The following is a 25100-nucleotide window of genomic DNA, read 5'->3' as shown; positions in this document are numbered from 1 at the left end:
TCACTTGAGTGTGAACCTGGGTATTTACAACTGGAGTCACAGGTTCTTCAACCTCCTGCTCTTCGTCAGTACTTTGGCACTTGACAATCAGGTCTGAAGGGCTAGTGGCCTGGGTAAACATTTCCTCCTCCATGTCTTGGTCCTGTAAGAAGCAGGATGGCGTTAGCTGCTGGACCTTACTAGGTGATGTCATTTCCGGTGTAATCGTTTTTTTGGTAATACTGATGGTAACATGGGATGTTTGGGCGTCCATAGCATGTGATAGGAGCTCAGACTCCTTCCAGGCACCAGTCGCCGTCGACGCCTGTGACGATGGCTTCATCAAGGAGCTCTCCGTCATTGGTTGAACTTTAGTCTTCGTCGACGGTATGTCCGTCGACGACGCTCTCGTCGACGGTGATTTTGCCTTTGATAACTTTTCCGCCGTCGACTGCTTCGTCGTCGGCACCGTCGTCGACGGAGTGCTCTTCGTCGACGGTGGGGGCTTCATCGACGGTGTGGCTTTCGTCGACGGTGTCGGCGTCGACGTCCTCGTCGACGGTCGTGTCGTCGACGGCGTGCTCCTAGTCATCGACGGAGCGGAGGATGAAAGCGGTCTACCCGTCGACGATGAGGGTGTTAGTCTCATCGACGAGGAAGACGTCGACGATGCCGTCGTCGTCGACACTGTCGTCGTCGACGTAGACACAGTTTTCAGCGATGAGGTGGTCGTCGATGTCGCCGTCGTCCTAGTAAGCAGTGGCTGCTTCCTGGGGACAGGAAGGTCCTTGCTAGACACGGTAGGCTTGCCCTCTGAAGACCTTTTGGACTTCTTAGGAGGGGTGTCTGAGGGGCCAGGCGAGGAAGCCCTAGGCCTCTTCAAGGAAAACTGTTAGGCGCCAGACATGCTCTCACCTTCAGAAACCAAGTCGCCTTCCGGTTTGTCCTTAAGCCTGTTCAGCCATATCAGAAGTCTCCCTTCCCGGTCTTTCTGGGTTTTGTGGGAGAATTTACGGCAAATCCTGCAGTCTATGGACTGGTGGTGAGGATAGAGACAGTATAGGCAGGTCTCATGTTCGTCGTCCACGTGAAGCCTCAACTTGCCACAGGAGGCACAGGGTCAAAAAAGTCCTCTCTTTTTGCTATCAGCCATAGCAAAGAAAGTCGAAAAACTGTAAAGTTTAGATGAAAATCCAAGGTTCCTGAGGAGAACTCAGGTGGAGACTCCCTAGCACAACGTGCGGTAGAAAATCTGAGAGACTGAGGCTCCTCACAGGAAGGTTCTAGAGGGAGGTAGTAGCTGATTGGTTGTTCCTTTTACTTTGGTCCTTTTTTACAAAAGGACACAGATAGGCTACCAAGGTGGGACCCTGGAGCCTACTCTATTTGGTCCTTCCTGCATAAGGACCTAGATAGGTCACTAAGGTGAGTCCCTTAGACCTAATCTCTTTATGTATGTCTTAGGACATTACTTTTTTATGTACCGGAGGCTCCCGTCTCGACGACGGGGAATGATTCAGGCATGTGAATCTATGAAAGACACCCAAATACTGGATAATCAAAGTGAGATATTAGACCGCCGACGTTTTTGGAGGGAATAAAGGTGGGTTCAAGGTAATCCATTGTTTCTTAGAAGAGTTGCCTCGGCTGTACGAAGATTTTCTATGTAGGACCTGTTGGTACTGTGCCTATGTGACTGCGTTTGATATGAGTAACGCCGTTGGTTAAGATGGTCTGCAGTGCATCAACATGCTGGCCAGAAGGGGTCCTCAATCAAAAGGCAAGTGAAGTATTGAAGTCTGAACCTCCTTGCGAAAGATGTAGCATTGAAGCAAAATTGTCTTTGCCAGACTGCCCCTATTGTGAGCTGTCGAAAACCTGTACTCGCAATTTCCGCTGCACAGTGTATCATTTCTTATGCACGTCTCTCTCTCTCTCCCTCCTGCACGATCTTTGAAGCGTGAGGCTTGGAGGATTCTGGAATAAGTTCTACTAGCGCCAACATGTCAGAGCACATCTGGCGGCATACCTGCCCAACTGGCTTGCAAGATAATCGCTGTGACGCCGGAGTAATGACTGAGTCAGGGTAGGCTGAGAGACTAGAAAAGTAGGTGAATAGTGGGGAGCTTCACATTTCTTGTCGAGGCGAGGAAAAAAAACGCTGGTACAGAGTTTGGCCTCTGCATGAGTTTAACACACTCTTGCTAAATAAAGTCTATGATAGGAACTGAACAAACTTGTTTCTGTGGTTTCCCCAGAACGAGGGGAAAGGGGAAATCGATTTGCCGCTCTCTTCATAAGGAGGGGAAAACCTCCAATATTCACCGGAGGTGAATGCAATAGAACTCCAGTTGTAAGAGAAGACGTAATCCCGCCATGGTACAGGCCGTGGCAGCCTTGCTGTCAGAAATACATAATTCTGATCTGAAAAGAAAACATGCTCATACGGCTATGTGCTGTCCAAGAAGAATGCAGAAGTAAAAAACCATCACGTCGATGTAGCGGAAAGCTGCCGTCGACTAAATAAATCATCTACAAAAGCATTGTGCATAAAAGTCAACAGTGTGTGAAACCAACTGCCAGCGGGCTCAACCGTCGACGAATCCAACAGTTGACAGGGTCATCCGTCAACGAAGCCAACTGGCATCGAAGCTGAAAGTTGACGAAGCTCACCGTCTACAGAGCTCACCGTCTACAGAGCTCACCGTCTACAGAGCTCACCGAGCTCACCGTCTACAGAGCTCACCGAGCTCGCCGTCTACAGAGCTCACCGAGCTCACCGTCTACAGAGCTCACCGTCTACAGAGCTCACCGTCTACAGAGCTCACCGTCTACAGAGCTCACCGTCTACAGAGCTCACCGTCTACAGAGCTCACCGTCTACAGAGCTCACCGTCTACAGAGCTCACCGTCTACGGAGCTCACCGTCTACGGAGCTCACCGTCTACGGAGCTCACCGTCTACGGAGCCTACGGTCGACGAGGCCAACTGTCGACGAGGCCAACTGTCGAAGAAATTTACCATCGACAAAAACTCCCAGTGGTCGACGAGCCTGTAGTCGACAAGAGGGCACCGTCCTCACTGTCGTCGACGAATGCCTGGAGGCGTTGTCATTGCAGAGCACCAGTGACGGCAGAGATTGTCGTCAGAGAGTACATTGACCGTATCATTGACAAGCTGGCACATTTTCACGTAGAAAAGTGCGCAGAGTGAGTCTAGATGCCTGAGAGTAGATCTCGTGGGCGTAGATGTAGGAGGCAGACTCAAAGAAGACCAGAGACACCTTAATTGCGATGTTACTTCAGCTGGTGAAGTAGAGGAGAAGCATCACTTACAATCTTAATGTGCAGGACAAACAAAAAAATCCTCCCACATCAGAAGGGGGGGGTAAAGTCTAAGCACAAGAACAACCCCTTCTCCTCCTACCATGTCAGAGACAGGCAGAGTGCGGTCCATTTACTCTTCATGAGGGTTCACAGGAAAAGGTCTCAGCTTCCCACAAGTGACGCAGGGTCTGAAGGTAGACTTCATGTAAGAAGACATTACAAAACTGATATTCTGAAGAAAAAATTGAAGAAAAATGAGCAGAGCTTAGGGAGAGACTCCCTTCACACGACGTGCGGTAGAAAATCTGAGGTGCTGAGCTCCGAGGAGAAGATTCTGGAGGGCTGCTGGCGCCTGATTGGCTACAGTTTGGACCAACATAATGACCAGAAAAGGCTACAAGTGTTTTTTCTCTATTCATGTATTCCTATGAGGAATTATGTCTAGGCATTTACTGCCCGTTTACGAATGTGTATTTCATCTGGTATGATTTACATATACATACTATTAGTATGTTATTGCTATTTTATTTACCGTGGGACTCCCACTCCGACGACGGGGAATATTCAAGCATGTGAATCTATGAAAGACACCCTAATACTGGAGAAGCAGGGTACAATCCACACTAACAGGTAGAAAAAAAAGAACTAAGTGTCCACTAAAGCATGAAAAAACAGGCAAGACAACACAAAATGTAAGCCAACAAATAGTCCAGGTGAACAAAGCGCTTAACAGCCAAACAGCCATAGAAGTACTAACACTATACCCCACCACACAGGCAGAGAAGGAGTGTCTGTGTGTGAGTTTTCATTCCCTTTTAGTTTTAAACTAAAATAGCATTTTACAGTAAAATGAAAGAAGTAGAGAAACATACCCCCCTGATAGGACAGGAGACACCACTCTCACAAAAGGTGGATCAAATGGAAAATTGTCCTGAAAAACAAATAACAGAATGCACCATTACAATAAAAAGTCAATCTACATCCATGAAGGAACTGAAAAGTAGAAATTACTTACCTATAACATTACTTGTGTGACCTCAAAGCAGAGTTTACTATCAAATCAGCCCCTTTGACTTTAATGGCTTTATCACTGAGACCACTGTATTATCAACCCTCCTAACAAATAACTATGGGAATACACCCAGTAAAAATCAGTATACTCCTAACTATCTGTAAAAAACATGTCTGCACTAAATTACAGAAGAAATGGGTATTATCTATTTTGGTTTTGAACATAACTAAGTTACTACAAAGCAGGACCGCCACTAGGCATGACATTATTTAAACCAATCCTCTAGAACACTCTGCCAAACTGGATATCTGCTTTCTTGTCGGAATCCATACACTTAATAGCCTTGAATTTGCATGTTCAACTTGTAAATATAATGAAAGCTTTGTGTGATTTATTTGAAAGAAAAGGATCCTTGCTTCGATTACAAAATGAAATGCACTTAGCTAGAAATATTTAAAGGGACATCTTATCAAGGGAGTTCAGCCGATAAACACTGATCACATGCCACAAGAAGTACTGTTTTTTAAATTTGGCCATGTTGAGGTAACCACTTTGTCCTGCCTGTATCTGAATGCTTCGTGCAGGTTTAAGTGACCAACTGCAGAAGGCATCAATTTTCATCAGTTTTTCATCAATATCCAATGAAACAAGATTTTAACTTGGTGACAAACTATGCTCATACATAACAAAAGGATGGTCAAACAGAAATAGGCACGGGTAAACTTGCCACTCGGAAGGACTGCATCCAAATATATATATTTTTGTACCTTTAGAGAACAAAAACGAATCTAAAAGGCACATTTCCACTGTATAGAACATAAGAAAGCAGGCCCACAATTTGAAAGGTGCAGGCTGAGAGGGCTGTCCCCTCAAAAACAGAAACACTCATTACAGGCTCTTGTAAAACAGTTAAAGTTATAAATATGGGGGAGAAGGATAGGTCAAGGTTGGTGAAGGTCATAAGACAGGCATAAGCCTCTATGAACATTGGGGTAGGAGAGATAGCATACAGGAAAACACGTCTGCCCTCACTGGAGGATGACCTCTCAAAAGGCCTTCTCCTAGTAGTATCTTAGCATGCGAGGGAAAACATGAATGGCTTAACTTTACAGCTGCTCTTCCTCTGAAGACTATTACTTAAAGTTTGTGCAAAAATTATTCTAAAAGCTAATCATGTTCATTCAATTTAATAATTGTATTTAATTTAATAATAAAATGTGGTATAAACAATCAAATGAAGTGTCATTGAGCATCAGAGTACATTTAGTGAGGACAGGCCTTAAGGAGTAAGTGAAACGGGAGGACGTGAATTCAAGTTTTGGAGTCAAATAGAGAATGATCAAGAGCAATGCAAGGCACAATGAGGTAGAAGAGATACAAAACAAAAATTAAAGGCAGAACGATCAGAGGAAGAAAAAAAAATAGAACAGCAGGGCATGAATATTTTAAAAAGAAAACCTCACAAACGTACGGTGTCATCTGTGCTTTCAGACGAATACGTTACTTGCCTGTAAAAGTGGGTCGCCAGCACTGGTATCTTTAACCGATGCACGTGATTTAAACATGTACATACTCCCTTAAGCAAGCTGGGAATCATCCCAAAGAGGTTATTTTCTACAGCCAACTAATTTTACATATATACCTTCCTGCTCTTCGTGTGATCCCAGTCTCTAGTACCCCATTGCTTCTGGAAATCGGATTGAGTAGTTCAATATCTCCCAAGGTTGCACTGCTTCCTGGAGACAAGAGGACTCTGAATCGGCTACTCTTTCCACCACATACCTCTTTCTTTAAAGCAGATGTGTGAGGAATTCGCTTTGCTGTATTATAGGTGTATAAGGAGATGGTACTGGTGATAACAAATCTTAAACAGCTACTGACACGAAGAACACACGTCTGCGACTACAGCAGAAGTGGTTGGATAAATAGCAAATTTCAGCCACAAGGAACTGATGTAATTGTTAAGGAGGAAATAAAATGGTAGGGAGCAAGAAGGAGACATTGTTAATCTTGCATCCAGCTAAATTAACTTATAACTTGATAAAAGATAAAAAGAGACTAGGACACAAAAATGTGGTACAGTTCTATACCTGCTGCTCAGTAAATTATGCACATACCGTCTAGCATTTAGTGAATGGAGGATTAATGCACAAGATGCCACTCCATTTGGTAGGTGCAATAGCAGTTCGGGGTGAACATTTTTCATTATTACATGAGGATATCAGTTTCAGCATATGGGATTGGCAATGGAAACGTTGGTGTGAGACCTATCACATTTGTCATAAGACTCATTTTTCATGACCTGGTTGTTCAATTATCCACTATTACAGTGGAAGAGTTTGACCTAATAATATTAAAAACACATGAAGGAAATAAAGCTCAGGGCCCCATGATACAATAAATGTATGTTGAATACATATATTGGTCAGGCTTTTTCGGCACAATGTTTCCGTGCACTGAAAGATTGTAACAATCGCAGATCGCTGGAGCATTGCTATACTTTTTCCAAATTCACAAAAAGGGCCCTTTTACATTTCAACAATCTGTCACCTGATATCATCGATCGGTATTTTCGGCAAATATTTGTCTATTTGCTAATAGAACACTTCCATCCAACTTCTGCTTGAAAATTACTTTTATAATTAATTATATGGTTCAGAGCAATCGCATATTGTTTATTTTGCAAAGGCAACATTGAATTAGAGGTCTGACCATTATTTATTGGCAACTTTACGTGAAACAGGCATGGACCTCATGAAAGTACAGTTTCATCTAAAAAAAATAGCTTAGCACTATGATATGGCAGAGAACTAAATGAGCCATTCCCCATTACTAAGAGACTGCATGAAAGGAGTTTTCTTGCCCTGACATGCTTTGTTCTAAGCAATAATTTTGAATCTAAAAGCACTAATTCATAACAAGCATTTGCAATGCAATAGGTCTCGCATTAGGAAAGTTTGAGCTATTGGTATTGTAAATGAGAATTTTTTTATTTATGTTTTGTTTTTCAAAATAGCGAAATGAATAGCTTTGTCATTTACAATGCCAATAGTTATAACGTTCGCAAATGTGACACCTATAGCATTTGTAATGCAATATGTGTTGTATTTACGTGACTTACATGTATTGATAGTACAAATAACAATGGCTTTTATTTTTTTTCAATAATTGATACTTAAATAAAAGTTATTGTAATTTATAATGGCAATAGCTTAAAGTTTTGTATATAACTTTTGTGAAGATTATGTTCAGTGTATTTTATTGTAACGAAAATCCAAGAACAGAAGTGAAATATTAACATCTTTTCGTTACATTTGTAATAAAGCTTGAAACATTGAGAGAACATATTTGATCCAGGTGTTGTTGAATGGTTGCACAGATTGATGCTTTGGTGGCACTGAGTGATGTGATGGTTAACGAGTGATGCTGTGGCGTTCAGTGATGCTGTGGTAGCGCATAGTGATGTTGTGGTGCCCCTGAGTGATTCTGTGGTCGTGTGGAGTGATGCTGTATGCTATGCTAGGTTTTGTTTTGCTATCCTATGTTTTGTTCTGCTATGCTATGTTATGCTATGCTTTGTTATGCTATGCTTTGTTATGCTATGCTTTGTTATGCTATGTTTTGCTATGCTATGCTATGTTTTGCTATGCTATTATATGTTTTGTTTTACTATGCTAAGTTTTGTTGTGTTTAGTTAAACTATGCTACGTTTTGTTGTGTTTTGCTATGTTTTGTTATGCTATGTGTTGTTGGGTTTTGTTATGCTAGGTTTTGTTCTGTTATGCTTGGTTTTGTTCTGTACAGCACACAACCAACGCTCCCACGACTGCACCAACGCCCCCCACCACCTCCATCCGCGCCTGGACCCCGATTACCACCGAAACACCATCCGTACAACGAACTCCATCCACTCCGGATCTCCAACCGACCCCTGCCCTCACCATGTCTTCAACAAGGCCGACGCCGTCATCGCTCCCCACCTGCAGGACATCATCAACACCTCCTTCGACATCGCGACCTTACCGGAGAGCTGGAAGCACGCCGAACTCAGCGCCCTACTGAAGAAACCATCAGCGGACCCCACCGAACTAAAAAACTACCGCCCCATCTCGCTCCTCCCGTTTCCGGCCAAAGTCATCGAGAAGACAGTCAACAAACAGCTGGCCGCCTTCCTCGAAACGAATGGATCCCTCGACCTCTCACAGTCTGGCTTTCAGGCCAACCACAGCACCGAGACCGCCCTCATCGCAGCCACCGATGACATCCGAGCCCTGCTCGACAACGGAGAAACAGCGGCCCTCATCCTCCTGGACCTCTCCGCCGCGTTCGACACTGTCTGCCACCGCACCCTAGTGCAGCGCCTCAGCAACGTCGGAATCCAGGAGAAGGCACTGGAGTGGATCATCTCCTTCCTCGCCGGAAGGACACAGAGAGTCCGCCTTCCCCCGTTCAGATCAGAAGCCACCGAAGTCGTCTGCGGCGTACCACAGGGATCATCGCTCAGCCCCACCCTCTTCAACGTCTATATGAGCCCCCTCGCAGCCATCGCACGCCAACACAACCTCAACATCATCTCCTACGCCGACGACACTCAGCTGATCCTCTCCCTCACCAACGACCCCGCCACCGCCAGAGCCAACCTACACGAAGGGATGACAGACGTAGCGGAGTGGATGATGACCAGCCGCCTGAAACTGAACTTGGACAAGACGGAAGTTCTCATCCTGGGATCCTCACCCTCCGCCTGGGACGACTCCTGGTGGCCCCCCGCCCTGAGCAGCGCACCCAAACCGACAGGCCACACACGCAACCTGGGCTTCATCTTGGACTCCTCCCTCTCCATGACCAGACAATGCGACGCCGTCTCCTCGTCTTGCTTCAATATCCTGCGCATGCTACGTAAGATATTCCGGTGGATCCCCACCGAGACCAGGAAGACGGTCACCCAGGCCCTCGTCACCAGCCGACTGGACTACGGCAACGCCCTCTACGCCAGGACCACCCCCAAGCTCCAGAAGAGACTCCAGCGGATCCAAGCTCCAGAAGAGACTCCAGCAGATCCAGAACGCCTCAGCAAGACTCATCCTCGACATCCCCCGACACAGCCACATCTCCCGATACCTGAGAGACCTGCACTGGCTCCCGGTCAACAAGAGAATCACCTTCCGTCTCCTCACCCACGCACACAAAGCCCTACACAACCAAGGCCCAAGATACCTCAACAGCCGCCTCAACTTCTACACTCCTACCCGCCAGCTTCGATCGACCAGCCACGCCCTCTCCGCCGCCCCCCGCATTCGAACAGCCACTACAGGAGGAAGGTCCTTCTCCTACACGGCCGCCAAGATTTGGAACTCCCTCCCGATCCACCTCCGCCTGACCCAATACCATCTCTCCTTCAGGAAGCAGCTCAAGACCTGGCTGTTCGAACAGTAGCGGACCCCCCCCTCCCCAAGCGCCTTGAGACCCTCCGGGTGAGTAGCGCGCTTTATAAATGTTTTTGATTGATTGATTGATTGGTTATGCTTTGTTGTGTTTTTCTAGGCTATGTGTTGTTATGCTAGGTTTTGTTTTATTATGCTAGGTTTTGTTTTATTATGCTAGGTTTTGTTTTATTATGCTATGCTATGTTTTGCTATGCTATCTTTTGCTATGCTATGTTCTGCTATGCTATGTTTTGTTATGCTATGCTATATCGTGTTTTGCTATCCTATGCTTTGTTATGCTATGGTTTGTTACGCTATGTGTTGTGTGTTTTGCTATGCTGTGCTTTGTTATGCTATGCTAGGTTTTGTTATGCTATGTTTTGTTGTGTTTTAATATGCTATGGTTTGTTTTGTTATGCTATGTTTTGTTATGCTATGCTTTGAAATGCTATGTTTTGTTATGCATGCTATGTTTTGTTGTGTTTTGTTAGGCTATGCTATGTTTTGTTATGCTATGCTATGCTGGTGTGGGTGAGTGGGTGAGAGGGTGAGGGGGTGTGAGGGTGAGGGGGGTGAGGGGGTGTGAGGGTGAGGGGGTGTGAGGGTGAAGGGGGTGAGTGAGGGTGTGTGAGGGAGGGTGAGGGTGTGTTAGGGTGAGGGTGTGTGAGGGTGAGGCGGGGTGAGGGGGTGTGAGGGTGTGTGAGGGTGAGGGGGTGTGAGGGTGAGGGGGGTGTGAGGGTGTGGGGGTGTGAGGGGGAAGGGGTGAGGGGGAAGGGGTGAGGGGGATAGGGTGAGGGGGATGGGGTGAGGGGGTGAGGGGGTGAGGGAGGGCGAGGGAGGGCGAGGGGGTGAGGGGTAAGGGAGGGCGAGGGGGTATGAGGGAGGGTGAGGGGGTGGGGGTGAGGGGGGATGAGGGGGAGGGGGGGTGAGGGGGTGTGAGGTTGAGGGGGTGTGAGGGTAGTCATTAATATCAGTTCAACACCTTAATACAGTAATCAGCAACTGAAAGGTAACCTTCCCTCGCGTGATAAATGGTCTATCACGGCTCGGCAACACGAGTGGTAGCGTTTTTAGTCACTTTTAAACTGACCGAGCTTCAAACTATTTTCGTTAAAATTTACAAACTATGCAGATGACGGTAAGTGTGGCAAATCCATAGCTACGCAGAAAAGGTTGCAGAATTGCTTAATTCCAGGGGCTTCTGGTTACACTGAATTACCTTGACCCCCAAAGGAGGTTATAGCATGCCTCCTGAGAGCCCTAAGATATAAACTATGTGCCAGAAACATAAACTTTTCATTCCCTGGAAGAAACCCTAAAAAGTGCATTTTTACAAGTGAAACTGTATTTGTTTTTATGGTAAATGACAACAAATAAATATACTTTTTGTGATACTAGAAAGGAGAATGAATGTTAAAAGATACACGTTTTGAAAGATAATGTTTTCCCCGCGGAGAAAATAAATATAAATATATTTGTTTAGCGCATTCGGCTGCCTGCCCCAATTGTCGAATTGTAAAGCGCTCCGATACCTTTGGATCTAACTAGCGCTATATAAAACTCTCAAATAAATAAAGCAGCTATGGACTGCATATGAACAGGCCTTGCAACTGACATGGTGAATCTGCACACAGAGCAATTTAATGCATTAAAGCCATCTTAGTGATGTGTGCCAATTACAAACCACTTTGATCGTTTATCGTGACATTAAGTGCTGGACTTTAACCTCTGGGCCCAATGCGGTCAGATATGAGAAGCTATGTTAAAATATTCCTTTTCCAGGCCCACATTGGGACATGAATAGGGTCAGCTGAGAGATAAACGTAGGTTGCCAGGTTGCAGAGCCCATCACTTCCCCTGCAGCCCACCTAACCTCTATGCTCCTGTGACTTCAGGGTACAGTCTGATGTAACCCCCTACACACCAGTCAGCAGGTTGAAAATCCGGTCTTAGAAGAACACATCATTTCTTTCAATAACAATCACACTCCACGAATGAACTATATGCTATCTACACAGGCAGCGAAACCGCGCATGTGCAGTCTGTTTCAGAGAGGCCCATCTCACCACAGGATGACTGGAGTCAGATTCTTACACCTAGAAATACATGCCAGAGTTCACACTAGAAAACAAGTGATGGCCCGGTTTTGTGGTGTTGCCAACGAAGTGTCCTCCACTTTTTTTAAATAATAAAAATAATAAAAAATGTGATCAGCATTTTCCATTTTCGTGGTAAAATTACGTGTCCTCGACTTTACTCCCTCGCTAGTCTGCGGGAGTGATAGGGATGAAAGCGCTAGCGGGCGCATGCTGGCAAATGGTGACCTGCAGAGCGCGTGAATGGGATGAGCGGCCGTGGGAGGGGAAGTAGGAGAGTGGTGGTGTGTGATGTGGAAGAGAGTACCTTGGCAAACTTCGCAGTGAACTCAGAGACTATTAAATGCATCCCGTTTGGATCCAGACTTTAGGGGAAGAGAAAAGAAATTACAAAACTGCTGAGCTGTAGATTTATCGAAAAGACATTGGTGAAACACTGGATGAAGCAATACTCAACACCTTCACAGCAGGCTTACATGCCAAGTCAGGGATGGCCAATGTGAGCACAGGAGGGCCAAAACCAATCAAAGGTGCAGGATGGACAGTAAGTATGGAAATGGAGTATGTTTAGGTAATTATGTAAGTGCATCATTTGTAGGCCGCAAAGCACTGCTAGATGCTGCCAACAATCAAATACAAAAAAGTGGCAAAGGAACAGATAAAGTATAAGAAACGATTAATAGGGCTAAAAAAAAAAAAACGAACAAAGAAAATAATAGGGCTGACTCCCAACTCAAAAAGTAAAAAAATGAGGAGAGGCAAAGATTATGTATGAGAGTTTAGGTTGGTAGACTAAAGGTCGGGAGAGAGGCAAAAGTGAACAAACAGTTTGAGGGCGGGGAGGGTAAGAAGATACGATACAAATAAACGTTAAACAAGTCTTCGTGGCTCAATGCTGTTTGGGAGGTGGGAGGGGAAGTAGGAGAGGGGGGGAGTGATCAGGATGAAAGCGCTAGAGGCCGCATGCTGGCAAAAGGTGACCTGCAGAGTGCATGAATGGGAAGAGCGACCGTGGGAGGTGAAGTAGGAGAGTGGTGGTGTCGATGCGCACGTGGGGGAGCGGCAGCCTTTGAAGTGTGATTGGGTGTGTGACGTGACTGGCCTTGTGCACGCACCTGTCTCACATGAACTGTGTCTAATCTGCCGTTTTGGTGGACTGTTCTTTTGCCCTTACTATAATCTCGCCAGCAATGCGCAAGCGAATTGGCAGGCGAGACCTAAAAATGATGTGCCCACTCTTAGTGGGCAGCAAATCACAGTGCTGCGATTCATGGATGATGCAGTACTGCTAGCATGTACAGAACAACACTCGATGCGAAGGCAGTTTTCGAATTAGAAAAAGCTGGTGATTAATGCATCAAAAACTGAAGATGATTACGTTCTTTAGTAGCCCACCCCCAGGCGATGCCCTTTCTTAAGAGTTAAACATTGAGTTTTTGAGTTTAAGGATTGCTGATAGCCTAAGAATGACAGTACACAATGAAAACGCCAGGAATGAATCATTCATCGAAAGCTATTGTTGGTTAAGGCCCTAAATGCTCATACTGTTGTAATCGAATCTAGGCCCCTACTGTACTTTTCCCGATTTATGCCCTTATATAGGTATACTTTGTCATATCCTTATGTAGGCATAGAAATCACTACCCTATTTGGTCTAAACCATACAGCCCAAATACGGCATGGCTACTTCCACTAGGTTCCGAGAATTAACAACGATTTCTTGAAAAAACCCGCCTTCAGCAGCTAGGAACTTCCCCCTGCTTGAATATTAAGTTCTCCAAGAACTCCTGGCGTTTTCCAAGAATTTAGCCTTTGAGTGATGATATCAAGTCCAAACATGCATCAAACTCGGCACCTTCAAAGTATAAATATGCCCAGGTTTGCCCAGTCAAACACACGGTGGTTTGGAGCAGATAGACTATCTACTTGCCCGACGTCCTGCAGCAGCAAGTGCCGAAGGAAGCCGACCCTCCAGCTGACGCACTGCGAGACTCAGTCGTTTCTCTTGACGAGAAATCTAGCTCCAGTGTTTCCAGGCTACCCTTGCGGGTATCTGGGAAATCGAGTCCCGAGAACGAGATACAAGACATCCTTCATTCTAAAACCAAGGTACGGAGCTGATTAGACCCTAAGAGAATTCTCTGGAATAGATTCCTGGCAGAGAACTACTAAACTTTAACTACTCCTTACTTACTTCTTCCCTCGTACTAAGCTTAGGTTAGGTACACCGGGGTAGGGGTATTTTAGAAGCACCAGTTGAGTACTTTTAGTCATCCTTTATTACTGTATGCATTTTATACCTTTTATACCTCTTATGCACATTATGGCTTAACACCCATATCATGCTTTTACAGTACTACTTTATAATACTGATCGTATTATATGGCTTGTACTTTGCGCGGGGTTCCAAGGGGGTGGCCATACTGATTAGTTAAGGCCTTCCTTTTTCTTGACATGCAAGGCCACTACGTGGGCCTGTCCGGCAAGATCGAGGGGCACCATATTAATCTACTGAATGTATATGTTCCTCCCGCCACGCTGCCATCCACCCTCCGACACCTCACAAGCGTTTTTTCTTTCTTCCCGCCTGGATTGGCGGTTCTCGGGGACGATTTTAACGCTGTCATGCATCCACCGCGTGACACATCCGGTGTTCCCTCTGCGTCCCATCTATCCTCCGCTAAGCGACTATCGGATTGGTCCTCTGCCCTGGGTCTCTGCGACGCTTGGAGGATGTGGAATCCGGGTCGGGTCCAATACACCCACACCGTGGCAGCTTATCGCACCCACTCCCATCTAGATCTGTTCTTGGTGCCGGCCACCGACTGCCAATTGGTGTCGGGCGCGGATATTCCACCATGGGCATCTCGGATCATTCCCCCAGTCTCCCTTAGACTCGGGCTTCAACCTGGGGGTGTCCTTACAACTTGGCATATGAACGCTTGGTTCTTGCAGGACTAGGATTTTGTCGAATCCCTCGAGCAGGAGCTACGACAATACTTCCTGATTAACATAGGATCAGTCGCCTCGCCGGCCACGTTGTGGGAGGCAGGCAAGGCAACGATGCGGGGAGTGGCTAGAGGCTTGGTTCATGCACGATGAGCGGCTCAGGCTGCCCACCTTTTAACAACTGAAGGTCCCGCTGCACTGATGGAGGCGGCCCAGGCCACTGCCGATACTCGGAAATCTGCCCGGCAACTTGCTACTAAGGTTCTTATGTTATGTGAAGTAGCTCTTCCGGCACAAAACTGGATTGGTCCGACAAGACTATTGTTGGAAGCAGTGGTTGGAGTCTAGTAGCCAAGAGTTTCGTAAAGAACTTGGTGTGCAGATTGATCAACGAAAGGGGTCCTTGTCGGGTTTGAGGAGGACGATGATGATGATCGCCTCCCTCATCAATGCCTCCTGGTACACCTCCAAAAGGCGGGAGGCTAGATCTTCAGCATAAGCTTTGTAAAATTGCGCAGTGAGACCGTCTATCCCTGGCGCCTTGTCCGCTCTCATTTCGCCAATTACTCGTCGCACATCTTCCACAGTGAATGGTATTCTTCTAATGCCGAGGTCCCGGGTGTTGCTTGTGAGCTGTACAGTTGGGAATAAAAGTCATGCATAGTGCTTAAAATGTCAGGGGGGGGGGGGGGGGCAGCGTACTATTTTGTTTGTTGTAGTAGTAAGTGCAGAAATAAAAGGGGCACCCGTGGTGGTGTCAGTAGATTCGCTAGCGTTTTTATCCGGCCTGTCACCTCCACCATATTTCCTCGCAATCTCATACTTGTGTAAAAACTTCACTTCCCTATCTGCCTCCTACTGATAAGCTGTCAATTTCTCGCGGATCTGACTTAATAGGCCCGCCGATGGTGTTGTGCAATATTGTTTTTCAAGCGAGTGCAGTTCCAATTCTAGGCGTTGAAGGCTTACTCTAATGTCTCAGAGTACTCTATGCTGCCCCGCTATGCAATACCCACGTATAACCACTTTAAAGGCCTCCCACAATGTGCCTACTGAATATACGGATCCTGACTTTTTATCAAAGTATTCAGTTATGTGCGTGTGTAGTTCCTCTCTAAATGCTGCATCGAGTAACGCCTTAGGGGGCAAGCGCCAGGAAAATGGCTGTCTATATGGCTGGGGTACTTGTAGGGTCAGGGTAACTGGAGAGTGGTCAGACAGCGTACAAGCGTGATAGGAGGCATATAATACCCAGGAGTTTCAGTCAGGGGAAGGAAGCCAAAAATCCAGCCTCGACCAGGCATTATGATGGTACGTGATACATGTACCCTCCCGGACCTGTGGGTGGAGGCTCTGCCAGGTGTCCACTAGGCTATAGTCGTCCACTAGTTGCTGTAGAACCGCTGCTGCTTGTGGGTTCCCACCCTGTCGCACTTGATGGACATTACCGTGTTAAAGTCCCCCCTCCCTTCCCCAGAGCAGTGCTGCATCTCCCATGGACTGTATGGCATGCCACACCTTCTGAGAGAAGGAGGGATCGTCAGCGTTTGGCCCATATACATTTGCAATTATAACCTGCTTATGAAACAGCGTCCCCAACGCCGGCACATATCTCCCTTCTGTATCACTTACTACTTTCATGGTTTGTCAAGGGGTGGCCCTTTTAATTAACGTCGTCACTCCGCGGGAGTAGCTAGAGTAGCGTGAGATAAACAACTCACTCCATCTATTAGATCGCATCCTGTCAATAGTGGTGGCTGTAAGGTGTGTCTCTTGGAGGAGGCATATCGGAGCCGAATGTCTCAACAGATGGGACAGTATTAAACGTGCCTTCCTATGGTCATTTAGACTGCGCACGTTCCATGTTAGACATGTTACTTCAGACATAAGGATATTTAAGAGTGCTTAACCCTGGTCATAGTCGGTATCTCCACATATCGTAGTGGTCTACAGTATGGTAAAAGGCCTCTAGCGGGGTGTGCCATGTCCGGTCAGAATTTGTACAGTACTAAAATCTAGAGCACATTGCAATGAACAACAAACTATTTCAAACAAGTCCCCCCCACCTCCCACTCCAACCCCTAAATCAGGTTGAGTCTCAAAGTTGCCAGCCCCCCCAAAGTAGAACATCTTCAGAATTAGTCAAAAAGGAGAATGATCCCAGAGGGGCGTGAGGTTGCAGTCATACTAGTGGGGTGACCCTTGACCCGGTCACTCCACTACGGCACGGCCCCCGTGGGCCCGGATTCTGCTGCCGCTGCCTGCTTGGCCCTCTTGCTGCCGCCTCTCCTTGGGGCCCTGCTCTCCAGGCTTGCCCTCGCTCTCCAGGCTTGCCCAGATCTCCAGGCATGCCCAGGCTTGCCCTCGCTCTCCCCCGCTCCGCTTTCCCACTCTTCCCCCCCATCTGCTCCCCGCCGCTGCTCTCCTGCGGCACCGCCCCCCTCTCCTGTCTCCAGCTCCCCATTCCCCGCCCCGCTCCCTCCTCCCTGCTGCTCCTCCCTCTAACTTCGCCATATATGGCGGGGATCGCGCGTACTCGCAGCGGCCACATGCAGCGTCCGCGCCAAAGACAAGCCTGTCTACGTCCGTCCACGCCTGGACCGCGCCCAGCGCCAGAACCCCTGGACCCCGCCAGAGCCACCCAACCCGACTGAGCTACGACGCCGCCACCCTCCATGCACTCAACACCGGCCGACATCCAGCCTGCTACCAAGCCACCCCGAAACGCACCCACGGAGCCTTCACCTGCCACGCCTGCTACTTCACCTGCACTCAGTCCTGCACCGCGCCAGCCAAAACTGCCGCCAACAACAACCACCTCAAGTGCATCCTGCTCAACACCCACTCCATCCACAGGCACGCCGTCCAATTATGGGACCTCCTGGACTAAACGGCACCAGACGTCGCCTTTTTCACAGAAACATGGATGAACTCCTCCTCAGCCTCCGACATCGCCATTGCCATTGCCATCCCCGACGGCTACAAGATCATCCGAAGGGACCGCATCAACCAGACCGGAGGAGGCATCGCCATTGCCCACAGAAACACTATCCGCATCACGACCAACACCGACGACACCCTCGCCACTGCAGAGCACCTGCACTTCCAGATTCACACCGACCCCAAGACCACCCTCAGTGGAATCCTCATCTACAGACCCCCAGGACCACGCTCACACTTCAGCAAGGCCATCGCAGACTTTATCAGCCCGCTCGCCCTCGCCTCCCCCGACTACATCCTCCTAGAAAACCTCAACTTCCACCTGTAGAACGACCAGGACAACTGTAGGAGAGTAGGGTCTGCTTTCTATGGTCACCCCCACTTTTTGCTTTTGCTTTACTGGTTTTCGACTTAGATGTGACTGTGGGCCTGCTAATCAGACCCACAGCCCAGAAGCACTCTCTCTAAATTCAACATGTATTCTAGGTACATCCACAATTGGGAATTGGTTCACCTTATCAGCCCCTGTAAAAGTGTACCCTAGGTACTCAGGGCATAGGTGTAACCAAGGCCTACCAGGGGCTGCAGCATGTATTGTGCCACCCCTGGCTGGCCACTCAAATAGACTCAACTGACTGCTAACTCAGCTGGGGCAAGGTCGTGTATTCATCCCCTGCTTAGGTATAGTATTCCTATACCTACTTACATATAGACACATAGTAACCTGTAAGTCACTCCTATGGCAGGCCTTAACAATCCTGGAGGCAGAGTGCTTGGTTGTGTGTGAGATGGTGCTCTAGCATGAGCTGAGCCTGTCTGCAGCTTTCGGAACCATGTCCTTATAGCTGTTCTATGATCCTGCCATACCATATACTCTTAAGTGCATTATGAACCTTGCGGTTAAATGCTAACTTTGGTTCGGCTTTATCAAAACATGTCGTGTAAGGTGTCATACACTTTGGAATACTACCCCCTCGCCAATTCTGGCGAGGGTGGTAGCATTCCACCCTTCTAGAGGGAGAAGACATGTTAGTTCTGACTATCCTGGTTAAAGTTAACCAGAGCCCCAGCATCACAAATGGATGCTGCTGCCACAGACACAAGTCTGACCTCCTGCTGCTGGGAGTCCTTCCAGTCACGGAGGTTTGGACAATAGGTTTCCTGCTTGGGGAGGTGCGAGCACCACCCCAGACAGGAGGATGTGTATTGGGACAGGGAGGGCTGAATAGATTGAGACACTGCCTGAGGCACACTAGGTGCTTCATGCATACCCCAGTTCAAACCGGTTGCTGGCGCGAAACTGCATAAAGGAAAGGGGGTGTAACCACCCCCATTCCTGTCCCACCCATAGCAGGGACCTAGTGAGAAACCCAGCCACTTTAGTTGGATAAAGGTAGGAGCTGACCCAGGAGAAATTAGATTAATCCTGGAATCGACTGAAGACGAAACTCTGGACCCTTCGACATTCATCCAAGCTGAAGACTGAAGAATCTCCCTTGTGGCCAAAGAGTGACCACCATGGGAAACCAGGCACCATCCAGCAACTCGACGGCTTGCTTTGTCCCCGTTCCCGCTGGAACCAGAGCACAGAGCCTGACAAGACACCGACTCCTGGATCCCTCTGATCCCACTGCACGACTCCAGCACAGCTGAGCTCCGTGGAAGGCGTCGGGAACCGTGGAGGCAGGTATCTTGAAAAGTCGACAACTTGCTAACAGTGCAGCTTCTGAGGCCTCCTCGAAGCTGTACCCTGGTGACTGAGACACCCCAACACCGAGCTCCACCTGCATCGAAGACCAGCCCTCCACACTCCACGAGACCTGCGTGGGGCCCTTCTGCCTGTGTTCTGCTTGACGGGGTGTCCGGTTGCTGGCCCGTTGGCTAGTAGCCCCTGGCGACGAACCTTTTTGAAACTCCATCGCTGGTCTGGTTGCTCCAGACTGGCCCTTGCTTCCCTGCAAAGGTGAAGTACCTGAGACCCTCCTGGTCTGCATCAGAAGCTCCTTGTGTATCCTGCGTGGGTTGCCTTTGCTTAGGCTTGTTGGCTCCGATCTTGAAGCCGACCCCTCCATCTGCGAGAACCTTCGTGGGACGGCTCCTCTCCAGCACCTGGTCGCCCTCGACGCCTCCTGGTCCGCGTGGCTGCAACGACAAGCTTCACCCCAGCACCCGATTGCTCCTCGACGACGTCTGGTTCCTTCCCTGGTTCCACCCGGTCACTGGCTAGTGACCTGAACTCTGTCCCCTCTGCTTTCAGGTCCTCTTCATCCTCGATCCACCCTTGGATCCACCCGGACATCTTCCTCCTGGTCGCCTGCATCTTTCTTTACAGGCTCAATAGACTTCAACAGCAAAACCTGACATCTTCACACCTATGCGGCCGCTTCCAGTGGGTGAGGTAACGCGAGTACTTCAGGTGCTCTCAAGGGTATTGACTATCCAAGTGTCTAGGTTTTTAGTTGTATCCTAGCTAGACCGGAAGTTTCCTAAATCTTCGTTTACTTACCTTTTACGTTCCTATTGACATTCTATTGACTCTGCATGCGCCGCCTTTGGGCCTCCTAATCCTAACCTAAGGGTCAGATAGTGTAGCCACAGCGATTACCTAGGCCCTAGGCCTTCTCCTTTCCAGAGTTGTGGTTCTTATACCACTTACTTAGTATATGGTTTTACGTGCCCCTAGGGCCTAACTGTATATTGTGCTATTTAAAGTATTTAAGTGTAACTTGTTATGTGCTTTTGCCTCTTCTCATAAAGAGTTCAGAGGAGTGTGTTAGTGAATAAATACATATATATTTTATATATATATCCTGTGTGGTGTCCTTTCATTTGATATTCAAGGGGTTACATATGGTAAAACAGCTGGCTTTACACGCCATCAAGAGTCTTTTAGCCTAAGACTGTTCTGTCCACGCTACCTCTAGGATAGCTGGTCTATAAGGTTGACTTTACAACAATTAACTCAAGGGTTGTTTGGACTGATGCAAGGTGTTCACTAGAATAGTGAACATCATATACCAGGCCAACTTCTCACAACACCACCACCACCACCGCCCTACTAGACAACCTCGCCAACCTCGGATTCAAGCAACTGGTCAACACCCCCACCCATTACGCCGGCCACACGCTCGACCCGGTCTTCTCCTCCAGCAACCACATCTCCTTCAGCCACACCACCGAGCTCCACTGGACCGACCACAGCTGCGTACACTTCAACTTCAGGAAAACAACGACCCACCACCGCCCTCAACAAACCCCCCTTAGATGTTGGAGCAAGATCACCACCGACCAACTCACCACCTCCTTGCGCCTAAACCCTCCCACCAACACCACGGACCCCAACGAAGGAGCCCGCAACCTCACACAGTGGATCACCGACTGCGCCGACACCCTTGTTCCACTGAAAAACCCTCCCAGCAACCTCAACAGCAAGAAAGCCGCGTGGTTGACTAACTATCTCAAAGACTCCAATAAATCCTGCCGTGACCTCGAGAGACCCTGGCGCCACAACCAGTCAACGGATAACATGACAGCCCTCAACAACGCCACCCGCAAACACCACCAGCTGATCCGCACCACAAAAAAGGTCATCCTTCAGAGACCGACTAGACAACATCCACAACAGCAAGGAACTCTTCAACGTCGTGAAAGAGCTCTCCAACGCCAGCGACAACATCACGCCTTCTCAAGACCTCTGCAACTCTCTGGCCACCTTTATTCACCGTAAGATCGTCGACATACACGACGGCTTCGGCGCTCAGAACACGTACCCCGCCACCGAACCTACACCACCCCACCACCACCATGGGCACCTGGACTCAGGTCAGCACGGAAGATACCACCCACACGAACACCATTCCCTCGGGTTCCCCAGCCGATCCCTGCCCACACCACATCTTCAACAAAGCCGACTCCATCATCGCACCCATACTTCGGGACATCATCAACAACTCCTTCATATCCGCCACCTTCCCGGAGAGCTGGAAGCACGCAGAGATCAACGCCTCCTGAAGAAACGCACCGTAGACCCCTCAGACCTCAAGAACTTCCGCCCCATTTCGCTCCTCCCCTTCCCTGCAAAAGTCATCAAGAAAACCGTCAACAGCTGACAGCCTTCCTGGAGATGAACGGCTCCCTCGACCCATCGCAGTCCGGACTCCGAGGGAACCACAGCACCGAAACCGCCCTCATCGCGGGCACCGACGACATCCGGACCCTGTTGGACAACGGAGAAACCGCCGCCCTCATCCTGCTCGACCTTTCGGCTGCGTTAGACATGGTCTGCCACCGCACCCTGACAACCCGCCTCCGCCACGCCGTGATCCAAGGAAAGACCCTAGAATGGATCATCTCCTTCCTCTCCGACAGAACCCAAAGAGGCCGTCGCCCGCCCTTCCTCTCAGAAGCCACCAAGATCATCTGCGGCGTACCTCAAGGCTCCTCGCTCAGCCCAGCCCTCTTCAACGTCTACATGAGCCCCCTCGCAGCCATCGCACGCAAGCACAACCTCAACATTATCTCCTACGCCGATGATACCCAACTGATCCTCTCCCTCACCAACGACCCCAACTCCGCCAGAGCCAGCTTCCAGGACGGAATGAAAGACATCGCAGACTGGATGAAGCTCTGCCGCCTGAAACTGAACTCAGACAAGACGGAAGTCCTCATCCTCGGCCCATCCACCTACGCCTGGGACGACTCCTGGTGGCCTCCTGCTCTGGGCCCCCCACCCAAGCCCACGGACCACGCACGCAACCTGGGCTTCATCCTTGACTCCTCCCTCACGATGGCCACGCAAGTTACCGCCGTTACCTCCTCCTGCTTCAACATACTCCGCAAGATCTTCCGCTGGATCCCCACTGGAACCAGGAAAACGGTCACCCAGGCCCTCGTCGCCAGCCGTCTGGACTACGGGAACGCCCTCTACGCTGGGACCACCGCCAAACTACATAAAAGACTCCAGAACGCCTCAGCACAACTCGTCCTTGACATCCCCCTACACAGCCACATCTCCGCCCACCTGAGGGACCTGCACTCGCTCCCCGTCAGCAAAAGGCTCACGTTCAGACTCCTTACCCACGCACATAAGGCTCTCCACGACTTGGGCCCCGAATACCTCAACAACCGCCTAACGTTCTACCCGCCAGCTCTACTGGAGAAGTGTGGCTCAGGGGTTAGAGGCGGCAGACCCGGAAGCTGAGATCGGCCCTGGACCAGGGTTCAATTCCCCGCCTCGGCGGGTCTTGGGCTAAAAATTCCACGGACTCGATAATTTTCGCTCCGGTGCCTTCTCGACTCACGGGTTCACACTCTGCGACTCTGGGCAATAGCTTGCTTAATCTCCACAACGGCCCCTCGCGGCGGGATGCCTGGCTTTCACCTTGTGGATACCCTGCCAGGGTTATCTCACAGGGAAATACCAGGACGGGTTCCCTAAGCAAGCGCCGGGAAACCCACTGCGGGTAGCTGTGCGCTATATAAGCTCAAATACAAATACATACTCCGCCAGCCTCGCCCTCGTCCCACGGATCCGCAGAAACACCACCGGAGGAAGATCCTTCAACTACCTGGCAGCCAAGACCTGGAACACCCTCCCCACCTACCTACGACTCACCCAGGACCATCTCTCCTTCAGGAAACAACTCAAGACCAGGCTTTTTGAGCAGTAGCAGCCGCCCCCGCCCCCACCCCAGCACCTTGAGACCCTAGCGGGTGAGTAGCGCGCTTTACAAATACTCTTGATTGATTGATTGATTGATACTACCCAGTCACAACATGACAGGGTGGCCGAGCCTCATGAACCACTTTCAAAATTGGTTTCCCACTCATATTCAATTTAACTAGTTTAACATGTTAAATGTGCCCATCACACATTAACAAATGTCAAGTCTCCTCCGCATATGGGGCTATGTTGGGATAAAGACATTAGTCATTGTCACTTAGCTGGCTCTGTGCCTGAGGGTCCATGTCTCGCTGCTGGTCTCGTTTCTGTCTTGATTGTTGTTTTGCTTATCTACGCGCAGCGCTGGCTTCTGTGAAAAAGAGGGGTTTACCGTTTGCCTGAACAAGGAATTTTGCAGGATAAAGCATGGTATATTTAAGGGATCTATGTTAATACAACGCATGTTATTACAACGAATGTTTTTACAACGCAGGTACCTTTACAACGCATACCATTACAACGTAAGTATTGGTAAGTATATGTTAATTTTATAATCGTAAATTAATTGAAAAAAATATAATTTAATGTAATTTAAATTTAATTTTAATTTATTTTTACCCTGTAACCCTGTACCCCCAAAACCCAAAACTGACCCTGAACCCCAAAAATACCCCTTTGCCCAAAAACTAAAAACTGACCCTGAACCCCAAAAATACCCCTTTACCCAAAAACTAAAAACTGACCCTGAACCTTAAAAATACCCCTTTACCCAAAAACTAAAAACTGACCCTGAACCCCAAAAATACCCCTTTACCCAAAAACTAAAAACTGACCCTGAACCCCAAAAATACCCCTTTACCCAAAAACTAAAAACTGACCCTGAACCCCAAAAATACCCCTTTACCCAAAAACTAAAAACTGACCCTGAACCCCAAAAATACCCCTTTACCCAAAAACTAAAAACTGACCCTGAACCCCAAAAATACCCCTTCATCCAAAAACTAAAAACTGACCCTGAACCCCAAAAATACCCCTTTACCCAAAAACTAAAAACTGACCCTGAACCCCAAAAATACCCCTTTACCCAAAAACCCAAAACTGACCCTGAACCCTAAAAATTACCCCTTTACCCCAAACATATAACACATAAAAAATAATTATATACTTACCAATACTTACGTTGTAATGGTATGCGTTGTAAAGGTACCTGCGTTGTAAAAACATTCGTTGTAAATACATGCGTTGTAAAAGTTTTTGCGATGTAAAAGTTGCGTTGTAATGGTATGTCGTTGTAAAAGTTGCGTTGTAAGTGATGTTTCCCATATTTAAGTCCTGCCTTCTGTAGCAATTTCTTGGCCGGTTGAAACTCTCTCCCTGCTGCTTGGATGGTCTGTGTAAAATCTGGATACTGTGAAATGACTTTGTTCTGGTAGTGGAGCTCCCCGCATTCTCAGGCTAATCGGAGGACAGTACCCAGTGGTGGTTGGGGCCCTAAGGTGCGGTGAGCCCGCTCCACCAGGAACATGGCTGAGAGGTCCATCCTGAACAGGTCCTGCAACATACCTTCGACATATTTCTCCATATTTGAAATGTTCGTGGACTCCGGCACCCCCGTTATTTGGACGTTATTCCACAATGAGCGAGCTTCAAGATCTTCATTTTGCGCTTTTCTGACCTCCAGAACCTGTCCATCTGCAGTAGATGGTTGTGC

The 25100-nt window shown here is 48.3% G+C and overlaps 1 protein-coding gene across 2 annotated transcripts in view; it reads right to left on the bottom strand.

Moving 5' to 3' along the window:
- Nucleotides 1-25100, bottom strand: part of UBE2Q2 (ubiquitin conjugating enzyme E2 Q2) — a 687285-nt gene that overhangs the window by 224607 nt on the left and 437578 nt on the right. For both annotated transcript variants that reach the window (XM_086959354.1, XM_086959353.1), the window contains exon 9: nt 4177-4235. In XM_086959354.1, coding sequence (XP_086815480.1) covers nt 4177-4235 — 59 coding nt within the window. The remainder of the gene's footprint in view (nt 1-4176; nt 4236-25100) is intronic.

This window comes from Lissotriton vulgaris, chromosome 2_2 (genome assembly GCF_964263255.1).
Source record: "Lissotriton vulgaris chromosome 2_2, aLisVul1.2, whole genome shotgun sequence".
Classification (NCBI taxonomy): domain Eukaryota; kingdom Metazoa; phylum Chordata; class Amphibia; order Caudata; family Salamandridae; genus Lissotriton; species Lissotriton vulgaris.
This window is presented reverse-complemented; position numbering and strand designations above follow the sequence as displayed.